General features: G+C 37.5%; 1 protein-coding gene across 2 annotated transcripts in view; it reads left to right on the plus strand.

Annotated features, from left to right (window-relative positions):
* Window positions 1–12,972, plus strand: part of DTHD1 (death domain containing 1) — a 67,844-nt gene that overhangs the window by 13,294 nt on the left and 41,578 nt on the right. For both annotated transcript variants that reach the window (XM_072620442.1, XM_072620441.1), the window contains exons 3-4: window positions 11,548–11,878; window positions 12,613–12,792. In XM_072620442.1, coding sequence (XP_072476543.1) covers window positions 11,548–11,878; window positions 12,613–12,792 — 511 coding nt within the window. The remainder of the gene's footprint in view (window positions 1–11,547; window positions 11,879–12,612; window positions 12,793–12,972) is intronic.

A 12,972-nucleotide genomic window follows, 5' to 3' on the forward strand; every position in this document is an offset into this window, starting at 1 on the left:
CCACCTTGAGTGTTCAAGCAGGACTAGTGCCTCTGGTGTGAGGGCTTGCTGAGCCCTTTTCAGGGCTGCTCATTTACCTTTGGGGTCTACTTAGCATTCAACTCTCACCTGTGGCTCCAAGAAGTTGTATAGCATTCGCAGAGCCAACGCCTCAGGAAAATCACATTGGTAAAGGGGCTAAACCAGGTTGAGGGTAACTTACTGGCCTCAAATCCATCAGTGAGTTAGGGGAGTGACTGCTCCAAGCATGTGAAGACTTTGCCAGGTAGAATGGGTGGATTGTCATTTGTTCCAATAGCCATTCCAAGGCCATTCACTACATCATGGATCATTACTAGTCATCTTGATTTTTTTCTTATCATTGGACTTTGATGACTCAGGAAAAGAAAGAGGCTGACACCTTTGTGCAACTCTGCTCACTTAAGTCTAATTTACACGAGGCAAGACATCTCATTGGTCCTATTTGAAAATGAAAGACCAATAACTTGGCAACCATGTCTCCAGTTTCATTTTTACTTGAAGTTTCCCAGAAGTCAAAGTTAAGTTCACTGGCTTATACTTCACGGATTCTATTAATTTCTCTCTCTCTCTTTTATTTTTTGAAGACTGGAACATTTGTCCTTCAGTCTTGTGATACCTCTTTTGCTTTTCATGATCTTTCAAATATCATGGACAATGGCTCAGGAATTATGTCTGCATGGTTACCTAGGACCCAATCAAGTAGTTCATCTGTGCCACGCAACTTAAATTCATTAATGGCAGCTAGTTATTCTGTCACTGTCTCTTTACTGATCCTGGGCATTAATTCCTTATTGACCATTTTTTCTTTTGTCATTTCAAATATAAAGTTTATTCTCCTTGGCAGAGAAAGCAGAAATAAAATGGGTGCAGGGCAATTCTACCTACTCTATGTTGTTAGTTATCATGGTAGCAAGTATAAGTTCTCTCTCTTTGATTTTCCTTTTTCTTTCATTATAGTTAAACATACAAATAAAAAAAAAAACAACCATGATGTTTTTGTGGTCTTTTCTTTGCTAACCTCACTTAATTCTGAACTTGAGTATTCTGGATATTTTTATGGGATTATGACATATATACAGATAATCTTAAATGGCTTTTACTTACTTCCATGTTCTATACATTTCTTTTTAAAATATGCTTGTTAGTGAGATTCCCATGTAGCCACATCAATCTCTTTAGATAAATTGTATTGTTCCTGCTCAATGGAATTTCTTCTCTTTGCATCTTCAGAATTTCATTTGAGTATCCCATCGCTCCTGGACTGATGTCCCCTGAAGCATGCTGTTGTCCATGGAATCCAGTCTTTCCTCTGACCCTTTGGAAGTCATCTTTCTTAAAATCTAAAATGCATGATAGATTCTGACCATAATTCTTTTCCTCTGTCACAACTCTAAGATTGCATTAGTGATGTCTTTCCCATCATTTTCCCCCCACTTAGAGAGTATTATTAAACTTCTGTAGGAATAAAATCAGTGCAGCTAGAGCAAGATGGGAAATTATTAATTGGAAATAATATTCTCATAAAATATCAATGGTCTGATATTAAAACATATAGAGAATTAAGACATATATACAATGAACCCCAGAGCCATTCCCCAACATATAAATGACCAAAGATTATGAATGCACATTTTTCAAAATAAGATTAGTGAATTAGCACAATTAAATGAAAAAATACTCCAAATCATCAATAATGAGAAAATATTAATTAAAAACAAAAGGTCAAATCATCCATGATGAAGAAAGATGCCAATAATTAATGTTAGAGAGTTTGTGGGAAAATGGAGCATTAATATCCTCTTGTTACAGTGAGGAATTGGTCAGTTTGAAATTGGAAAATAATTTAGAATTATATTAGAAAAAGCAACAAGTCAGAAAAATCAGTAAACTATTCAAAGTCTTTGACCTCACTTCTGATTATATAACTCAAGGAAATTAAAAAAACAGAAAAACATTTCCTATTTATGATAACAAATTCATAACAGGAATTTTGGGGGTAGCAAAAACCAAACAATTGGAAACAAAGTGAGTGTTCATCACTTGAGGAATAGTTTAACAAATTGTGGTATATGAATGCAATGGATATTTTGCAGCAAAAAATGATAAGTGTGATGAATTCAGAGAAAGATATGTATGCTTGTATTAGCAGATAAAATAAGTAAACAAATAAGAACACATTGTACACAGTTACTACATATGTATGAAAAGATTCTGAAATGAATTTCAATTGCATGTAACTGTAATGACCTTGAAAATCTTTGGGAGGTAGGGTGCAGAGGAAAAGGAAGGAGGGTTTGGAATGTTGAAGATGCTGACAGATAGATACAATTATGGTGCAAACAAGTTGGCTTTGCTTAATTCTTTTTGTTGTTATTTTGTGCAAAGGCTTGATGGGCGGTGGTTTTGAGGAGAGATGTCAGGAAATGACTATATAGCACCATGTCTGGGCTATCCCCCAACTTACACTCATATGTGGGTACCCAGGGAGACAACTACTTGAGATGAAAGATCTTCAGTGTATGTGAATACTTAAAACTGTAGTGGCTACATTTTTTACCCAAGAGCCCTTTTCAGAGGGTTTACCTTACTGAGCTCACAGGCATTTCCTGTAACTGATATAAAAAAACAGTAGTAATGAAGTATTCCTCCCATAAATCTGGATACATTCTCCTCTTAACACACACACACACACACACACAATCAGTATGAAAAGTGGACACACACATAATTCACTAATAGAAAAGTACACATACAGAATACTTATGTGACCAAGTCAATTTATACCTCCAGCATTGAACAGCCCAAGTTCTTTTTCCTTTCCTAGTGTCTCTGGGAGCAGCAGCTCTGTTAAACAGATCAGCTACCACCAGAACTCACTGGATCTGCTCCTCTCTGAAGCTTAACTCCCAGGCAGGGCTAAATCTCTCTCCATACTTACAAAGCTCTTACTGTCCCATGACTGGTCTGACTCCTTAGATAGTGTGCATTGTTTTCTAAAGGCCATACAGATGATCCTTTATCCATACACTGCACAGATTTTCTATAATTCCATCAAATTTGATAGAAAAATCTTTCTTCATATTTCCCCAAGGAGAAAAGAAGTGCATATGTTGCTTTACATTTTATTTAAGTGTTATATCTGTTACCTCTCCTTTATGTCCTTTAATTTCATCAAATGATCTGGAGGTAGATCAATTGATCAGTTGTTATTTGATAGACCTAACCTCCTAGTTTTGTAAAAACAAAAGATATCAATAAATTTGATTTACATACATATATACATATGTATACATACATTTAATCTTTATATATACATACAAAGAGAACATGTGAAAGTTAAGAAAAAAGGACATAGAAATAAGTGATGGCTGGGACTAAAACACAGTCACCTGTATTGCTGTCATTTACTTTGTGACACAAATCCAATACAATTTATATAATTTATATTGAGATGGATTTGGGTCATGGTAGTGGTAGCTCATGTGTATTTGAGCAATGCCTCTTTTCAGATCTGGGACAAATAGCTCCACAAAACACGTGAACATGTCACAATAGGCCCACTGAATTATGGATCTTTTTGGCACACTTATGTACCTACCACCAAGAGAATTACCAAAGCTTCTTCTGCCCTTCCAAATGTGTGTGTGGACAATTTGTTGAGCATTGACTACTACTACTTTACTGGGACATATGAAATTTATTATCCCCAGTTCTCTCTCTTAAATCTGCTAAGATTTAAGAAAGTGCAAAATAACCCTAACATGGAAGGAGGGCTAAAGCTGAGAAGTGACTGGGATGTTGTGTCCCATTATATCTGTATTTAATACTTCTTGCTTTTGTTCATGCTGTTATTAATGCAAGTGTCTGAGTGGGCTTGAAACTTTGGGAATTTGTGAACAACATGTAGGATTTATGAAGAAATGTATTTTTAAAATGAAATTAGAGCATGTAAGAAAATGAAAGAAACAAGGCCTGCAGAATCCCTTGCTTTTGTGGGCAAATTCCCTGTGTGCTGGATTGTTTTGTTTAGTTTCCTTTTGATTTTGGAATATTGAAAAAAAAAGGAGGCAGGCAGGGGCTTTTTGCTCTTTAAAGCTAGAGTTGGTTTAAGGAAGGACACAATTAAAGCAAGGATATTTGTGGTATGAAGAAGTTCATGGCCTCAGTGGCTGGCTGATATGCAACTTCCCATGTGTTTCTTTCAGTTCTGCAGAGGTTCAATGAAACTTTGACTCCAAGGAGTTGTTTGCATGAGTTAGGATCTTGTCAACTCAAGTCAATCAATCAATCAACAAGCACTTATTAAGTTTTGATTATGGCCCCCTGTCACTGTGGCAAGTCCATGGGAAATAATGAAAGACACTGAGAATCCTTGTTCTTATGGTGCTTATAGTCAAACCTGGAGATAACATTTATCTATACATATAAAGAAGTATTACCTGCAGCAGAGAGAAGCATTTGTAGCTAGAAGGTTCAGGAGAGTCTTCATGTAGAAGGTGGAACTTGAGCTGATCCTTGAGGAAACTAAGGATTCTAAGAGATGGAGAAGAGGGAGCGCATTCCAGGCATGAGTGACAGAGATGGACATGGGAGATGGAATGTTATGAATGAAGAAAAATAAGAGTATGACTAGACCCTAGTATATATGAAAAGAAGTCATGTGAAATAACCTAAGGAAGTTGGTTGGGACTGGTTTGTAATGAGCTTTAAATAATATGGCCGAAGGAATTTATATTTGATTCTAGAGGCCATAGGGAGCCACTGGAGTTTATTGAACAGGAGAGTGACACAGTCAGACCCTTACTGTAGAATAATCACTTGAGCATCTGAATGAAGGTTATATTGTATTGGGGGAGGCATTGGAGCAGAGAGATCACTTTTGAGGCTGTTGTAATAGTCCAAGAGAGAGATGATGAGTACAGATGCCTGTGTAAGGATGGTAGTTGTGTATATGGAGAGACAGGGGCATATATGAGAGGTATTATAGAGAAGAAGGAAGACATTTGGGGGCTTGCTGCAGAAGGTTTTTATAGGTTTATGTTATGTATTTCTGACACAAGACTAACTGACTGGATGCAGCTGTTGTGGTTATTAGGGTCAGCTACATATTTTGTGGTTTGGGATGTTCTGGCAAGCTTCCTGGAGTACATACTCAGTCAAATATAATAGCAAGAACAGGAGGTTATGTAATGGGGTTATCTAGAGTAATTCCATATTTACTTCATTCATTGTTATATTTGTATCACTTCCCTCACCTATAGGTGTGTTCTGCATAGAACAGATGTCAGTTCCAAGGAAAAGAGTGAATTTGACCAATGTATCTTACTCAGTAATTTAAGGATTCTGACTGTGTTCAGTTCAGAGTTTTGGAGTCCAGGATGATCTCAGACTGTAGCATCTATGTAAATAAACTTGCACAAAGTATACCTTTAGAAGAAGCTATGCCAGACTTTTATAGGTAATGAGAATGGAGAGATGATTTTTGGTAATTTTTTTTGGTTTTGGTTTTGTTTTCTGAGAGGAAGTGTGAGGTGAAGAGGCTTTGAGAATTCTAAGAGGAGAAGATATTAGTGTTTTTGAGCTGGAAAAGGTTTTGCTCCCTGCTAGGGAGAAATTTAAGTATTGTGAGTCAAGATGAGAGTCTGTAATTTTGTGAGGTGAAGGAAATTTGAGGTTTATATGAATGGAAGAAGTTTGAGATCGGTGCAGTGGAAGAAGATATTGGAGTCTGGGAGGTGGGTGAGAAGAATTTTAAATCATAAGAAAAGAAAGGAGTCTGGAGGTCTTTGGGTAGAGATACTGGGGAAGACTGATGAATTAATAACATTTCTCCCTTTCTCAATTTAGGGAAATGACAAAATTTAGAAGGTTGTTGTTATTATTATGTATTAAATCTGGTGGCTAAATCCTTCAAGGGGGATCTGTGGTAGAATCGGAACAAAAATCACACAGAATAAGAAGACATGAGTGCCCAGTGATAGGCACTGGACAGAATATAGATCTGTTGAAGTCCAGAAATAACAAAACACCAATGTTATGACATGAAAGGCACTTATTAATTGCTTACTATGTGTCAAGAGCTTTGAATGCAATAGAACTGGACTAGAACTTTCAGGTAGGGAACTACCTTTACCAATGTAGATGAGCACCTTCTTTGCTTATGGTCTTGACAAATGCTTTGAGAGCACTGAGGTTCAGTGACTAGTTTAGGGTTCCACAGATACTATGTGTCAGAAACAGGACAGCAGGCTCTCCATCCACTAAATGGCATTTCTTCTAAGCACTAGGGATACAAATACAAAAGTGAAACAGTCTCTGATTTCAAGGAACTTGCATAAAATAGAGGAAAACAAGACATGTAGAGGAGTTAGTATTGGCAGAGGTTGGAAATATAGGCCAAATATTCAAAATATTCTGGGAAGGGGCATGATGCACTAGTTCTAGACTCCTCTTATAGCTCTAATATAGTGGTACCTTACACATCACAATAAGGTTGTTTGAAAGACTTCATTTAAATCTCCGCAACTTCAGAGGAAATGCTAAAATGTTCCATATTTAGAATGAAGAAAGGGAGAGCAGAATTCGGCAGTACCACAAAGGGGAGAAGAGAAATCACATTCCTTGGGGGCCAAAAGTTGAGGATTCAAACATAGTCCAGTCTCAGAAGTAAATCAATAGAAAAAGGAAATGTTTTGGATCCAGTTACTGTGGATATGTTACCCAATGACAAAACTCACACTGATGAGGGTTAACAAGGATTTGACAACGAAATCAACAAGTATTTGTTAGTCACTTGCTGTGCGCAAAGAACTGTGCTAGGCATTGGGGATTAAAAAAAGGCAAAAAGTCCTAAATGAGCTCTTAATCTAATGGGGGAGACAAATATGAAAAAAATTATGTATAAGATAATGTAAAGTATAAACTGATCATAATTTCAAACAGAAGACAGTATTAAGAGAGGAAGTAGTTGATTAAATATGAAAGAAAACAGAATAACTATGATAAATTGAAATTTAGACGTATTCCAGATCAATAACTCTCTTATTATGGAAAAACATTTTAAGATATCATGAGAGGCATCATGGTGGGGCAGGCAATCCATTCCAGTTGAGGCACTGAGGCACTCTGAGAGAGACGCAGGGGACAGCACATACCAGGCAAGTCAGATCCCCACCCCCACCTCCATGCCTACCATCTCTCCTCAGACCCTGACAGTAGCAGTCTGGTACTCTGAACCCAAGGGCTTTTGAAATAGCAATGTTCCCCAGGCCATTGAATCTGCCTGTAGCCTACCCTGAAACCATCAGTGAGAGGCCAAATCATTTCAGAGAAGGGGCTTTCCTTCTTCACTACCTCAAGCTACAACTGCTGACCAATTTCTACCTATAGATACATAAGCACAGGAGCCCCGAGAGGGGTAGCACCTTCAAAACTACCAGCTCTGCTTTCAACCCAGCCCTCAGAGCCATCATCTAGGGAATCATCACTGTGGAGAAGGGGCCATCTATCCATGGCAAATGCTAGCCAACTGCCACGTATAAAGCAACCAAGTCAGCCTAGATGAAGCAGTAAGGCAGCCTGAGGGAGAGACAGGAGGCAGCATGTTCCAGGCAAGCCAACCATGACCAGTACCTTGGCCACCATCTTCTTTCAGACCCTGATGGAGACAGCCCAGAACCTTGAACCCAACAGCCTTAGGAATAGTGATATTAAGCAATGACATTAAAGAAAAGGCATTACATCTGCTTTGCTTCTGTACCCTAAGAACAATGGGATCTTCTCATCTGATTTGCAGCTGAAACTTTACTCCAAAAGCACGGACCGCCTTTTCTGTTTAGTAAAGGGATTTGCACATAGCAAGCACTTAACTGATGCTTTATTCTTCCATGGTGCAGGGGATATAAGGGTTTCTTGGAGTTAGGAGGATCTGAATTAAAGTTCCTCCTTTGACATCTACAAGCTGTGTGGATGTGGATGAGACTTAATCACACACCTCTAAAATCAGAAACTGAAAAACAGTTGTCACATTGGTTGATAGTTTTTTCATAGAATATCTCCCTTATACCAATGATAACAAAAGACTTGAATACCAAAATGGAACATATTGAAGGTACTCGATGTAGTCCACACTAAATTGGTATTTTTAAGCTAGTCACAGTGTGTCAGTATCTCTGTCTGTTCAAGGTGACTAGTAATCTTTGATAAAACTAAATAAGATTCCCATAAACCAGATTACATCAGGTGAATAAGCAATATTTTCTCTTGGTTTTTTAGGTACCTATAGGGGGTATGGTAATTTTCCCCAGAAAAATATACATTTTAGATGCTCTTTTATCTTAAGTGATACCTTAGTGGTTTGAGAGAGTCACCACATACTCTAAGTTGTTCTAATACATTGAGTATTTTAAAAAAATAATTCTATTTGACATTTTCAGTTTAATAAACAACAACAAATATGAGCATTTCCATAGAGGAAAACAGAAAATTGCACATGAAGCCATGAATTTCTATTATGCAGAGCTTGATTTCTTGAAAATAAATAAATACAACGTATTAACTTTTAAAATTGCCCTGCTTTTCTGTCTGTCCTTTAGAATTTTTTTCTTTTTCCCTTTTACACATTAAAAATATGCATCAATGTCCCTTCTTCCTTTCCTCCCTCTTTCCTTCCTTCCTTCCCTACCTCCCTTCCTTCTCTTCCTTCCTTCCTTCCTTTTTTTTCTTTTCCTCTTATTATCTCCCCTTTCCTTCCTAACCCCTCTACTCGGTAATTATAAACAAAAACAAAACTTCTCTTGTAACAAATAGAGTCAAGCAATCAAATCACACATGATCATATCTAAAAAGATATGCCTCCTTCTGCACTTCAAATCTATCATCTCTTTGTCAGAGTATTGTAGGATTACAGGATAATAGATTTAGAAGTACAAGGGACCTTATTGGCCATCTAATCCAATCAGATGAGGAACTGAGAGCCATGGAGATTAAAGTGAATTACCCATAGTCACAAAAGTAGAAAGTGTCCCAGGTGGAATTTGAAGCCAGAAGTATTTTTTTAAGAAATCATATTTTACCTGAAACAAAGCACTTCGTATAGTAAAACAACTCCAAGTAACTCAAGGAGAGGTCTAAACAGTCAAAACCAACACCACACCCTATATCACTCATGTTCCTCATTTAGTGGTTTCCTAGTCACATAATCATCCAATATATTTGTAAATTTAGCTCATGACTCATCACGCTACCTCAGGCTCAGAAGCCATCACCCTCCAAAATCTAAAATGTTTAGCAAAGAAAGAATCTTTAGGGTGCCTCCATGGATATCACACTTTAAAGAATCTATTCTCTTCTATAGGTCCTAGGTAATTCATATACCAAAGGTAAGAAGGTCTATTAAAGACCAATTCAGTTACTGAGAACAGTATTTTAGAGGGTGGAGTTGGGACTGATGGGTTTTACGCCATGATGAACTCCTCCCTTTTCTGATTAATTTTTCAACCTTGGAAGGCTTCCTGGAAGAAGTTAGCCATGATACGGCTTCCCAGAGTACATTATGCAAACATCAGAGAGAATCATTCCCAAACACAAGGCTGGCTCATGATAGACTTTCTATTTAAACTGTTTTCCAAACTTATGAAATGTCATCAGTACCATCAGTAGGAGAAAGCATGGAAATCCAGCAACTACAATTGTGATCCATTCCTTTCTTCTCATTCCGAGCTATTCTTGAGCACGTACACCCAAAAATAAGCCATAGAGGATCTACTCAGTGTATTTGTGACATTCTTTGGGTACCAGTACTGCACTCAGGCCATCCATCCACTTCCCATTGCTTTCACTATGTGGCCACCTTCTTTTCTGATAATACATTTCCTGAAGGTGGAGTAGTATGGCTTAAAAAGTAGAGCTTGGAATCAGTTCACCTGATTTGGAATTCCAGCTCTGTTATTTATTTGTTATATTATTTACTATGTGACTTTGGACAAGAGAATATCAGTTTTCTCATCACAAAAATAAGAAAATTGAACTAGATGACCTCTAATGTTCTTTCTAATTCTAAAACTGAACTACCACACTTTTATGTTGATGATGAGATTCAAAATTAATGATTATTTGGAGGAACTGGTGAAATTTAGCTTCCAGAAGAAAAGAATTAGAGAAGAAATGATATCTATCTTCAAATATTTAAAGGATTTAGTTCAGCAAGCATAAAGCAACCACTATTTCAAAGCATCTTCTGGGTATTACAGATGAAAAATGAAATGAGATTCAGAGATGCACTGTGACATAGATGCTAAATTTGGAGATGGAAAGACTTAGGTCTTTATTCTGCTTCATTTCCTGATCTGTGATATGAGGAGGGTAGATTAGATGGTCTATACCATTCATTTCAGCTTTAATTGAATTATACTGTCCTAAAGTGCCTTGCAGCTTAATGGGGAGGGGGTGTAAGAAAAATACATAAGTAAACATAATACAATTCATAAGATAAGATGAGTATAGAAGAGATCCAAAGAGTGGTATAAGAGATTTGGAAAATGGGGAGGGGAAGGCAAGGAGGATTATTGAGAGTTAGGGGATGAGGAAGACTTAATGAAACGGTAGGCCTTAAATGAAAAGAAAGAAAGACTCTGAAGTGGTGATAAAAGTAGAGACTTTTCCAGGAATTTGGACCCTTCTTTGAAATGGAGCAGTGGTGGCAATAATCATATGTCTGTGCAACAATCCAGTTTGATTGGAATATAAAGTACATGAAGTTGTATGATGCCTGAGTCATTATTTTAGAGGGCCTTGAAGGCCAGGCTAAGAAATTTGCATTTTATTCAGTAAGAAATAGAGATCCAATGAAAGTTTTGAGTAGAAGGCTCCCACCATCAGACTCACATTAGAATGATTATTTGGATGGCTGGTTGAAAGCTGGATTGGAAAGGAGCAGGGACTCGAAGTAGGGAGACTAGATAAAAGACTGTTACGATTAGTCTGAGCAAGAGGTGTGGTGGAGATAGACTGTCCAGGACTTCATAATGGATTGGATATGGGGAGGGGAGGGTGAAGTCCAAGATGTCTTTGAGGTGTCAAGCCTACAGGGTAAGAACTATGGTGGTATCATCCACAGAACTAGGAATGAGGGGAAAATTTGGTGGAGGTGTTGTTTGGAATAGGGATTTACTTAGCCAAAGGGAAGAACATAGAAGATTAGACTTCTTCAAAAAATTAGAGCTTTCTAAAACTAGAATAGGCCCCATGAGTCAGTGAGTTTTTCATTGTTGGAGATGTATAAACAGATGCTGGATAACCAAGAATATTGTGTGGGGGATTCATGCTGTAAGTAGGCATTGGACTGGATGATCTCTAGGACTTTCTAACTGAGATTCTATAGCAATCTTCAAATTTAAATTGTAGTGTAATAAAAATTGTATAATCACTTAGCAAATCAAATATATAAATATACACATGTAAATCAAATTATTCAAAGGAAAATCATGTGTGGTTTTTTTTTTGTTTTTTGTTTTTTTTTTTTTGCAGATATCTTGTTACTCCAATTGATGAGACCAGTCCCAAAGTAGCTTGTTCTATCACAGCACCATCACCTATTCTACAAAACCTGGTCTGCCAGATAACAAATAGTATTAGCTCTTTGGTAGTTAATGATTCTGAAGAACTGGTCAGCAATGTCATCACTGTTGAGTGCTCAGACCAGGAGAAGAGAATACCATTTCCAATCAGCATCGCCATCCCATTTAGAGCACGCTACCGTGGAAATTACAGAGACATCATGGTAAAAGTGTCTGACAGAGACTTTCAATCCAGTTATATAACCCCAAGTTCATTGGAAGGAACTCAAGGAAATCATAAGGTTGGTAAATGCTTAGCTAACGATACCTTAATTTTGCCAAGTTTCTTAATATTCCTCAGATTGCCAAACAATGCTGTCCTTGAAATATGAAGATGATGCTACTGATTATCTGTGTGGGACAGAAGCATACATACTTTGAGATTTTCCTTAATATTTCCAAGGATACATATTTGTAAGATGCTTTCCTAGAGTCGAGGGTGCAGTTTGATGTCACTGAACAGATCAAGGCTAACTAGCTTATATGGGAAGAAAACAGACAAAATCACTGTGACTTAATTACTACTGTGTGCTCATGGACTAAACACAACAGCCACAGTACCTTTCATAATGGGAATAAAAATTAGATTTTAATGGGGTGGAACTCAGAGGCCATTTATTCTAACCATCTCATTTTATGGGTGTGTCCTAGGTATAAGGGGAAATCACAAAGCGCCCCTGGAGCAATATAGACCTCCCATCTAATACAAGTGGTCAGTCAATTTATAATCTTGGTCTTTATGCTTCTTAAACTTTAACATCTTTGGGAACTTGCATAGGCAGAATTTTCATTTATTTGTGCAGGTAACTATCTAAGAGGTTTCTTTTCACCATTTTTGTCTTCTCTGAAAAGCAATGAAGCTCACACAGTTAACTATACATGAAGCTCAAGATGGGTTACAAAACAGACGAAATGTAGGGCTTTCTTCCCGTACCCCATTGTTTTGCATTTGTCTTCTGTGCTATAATTCATTCAGGGAACCTGGGCTGAAGTAAAGGTTTATAAGCTTGGAATCTTTTCTGTGGTATCATGCCTGAAGAAAGAATCCTTCATGGTTCCAAAGAAAGGCCTTTCCCTAAAGCTCAGCATGGACCCCAGGATTTCCTTAAGTTACCCCTTGGGGGTTTTCAGCTCTTCAGTCCTTGTACAGTTAAAGGTAAGTATGTACCATAGCGTTGCCCTTCCATTTAATTCAGTCCACTAAAACCAGCATTTATTAAGTGTCTACTCTTTGTTCAGCTGATGAAGATAGTAAGACATAAAGAGATAACTCCTGACTTTAAGGTGCTACTTGGGGAGGGCCAGGAGATGTGTACACAGACAAGACAGTACATAA

Source organism: Notamacropus eugenii, chromosome 6 (assembly GCF_028372415.1).
Source record: "Notamacropus eugenii isolate mMacEug1 chromosome 6, mMacEug1.pri_v2, whole genome shotgun sequence".
Taxonomy (NCBI): domain Eukaryota; kingdom Metazoa; phylum Chordata; class Mammalia; order Diprotodontia; family Macropodidae; genus Notamacropus; species Notamacropus eugenii.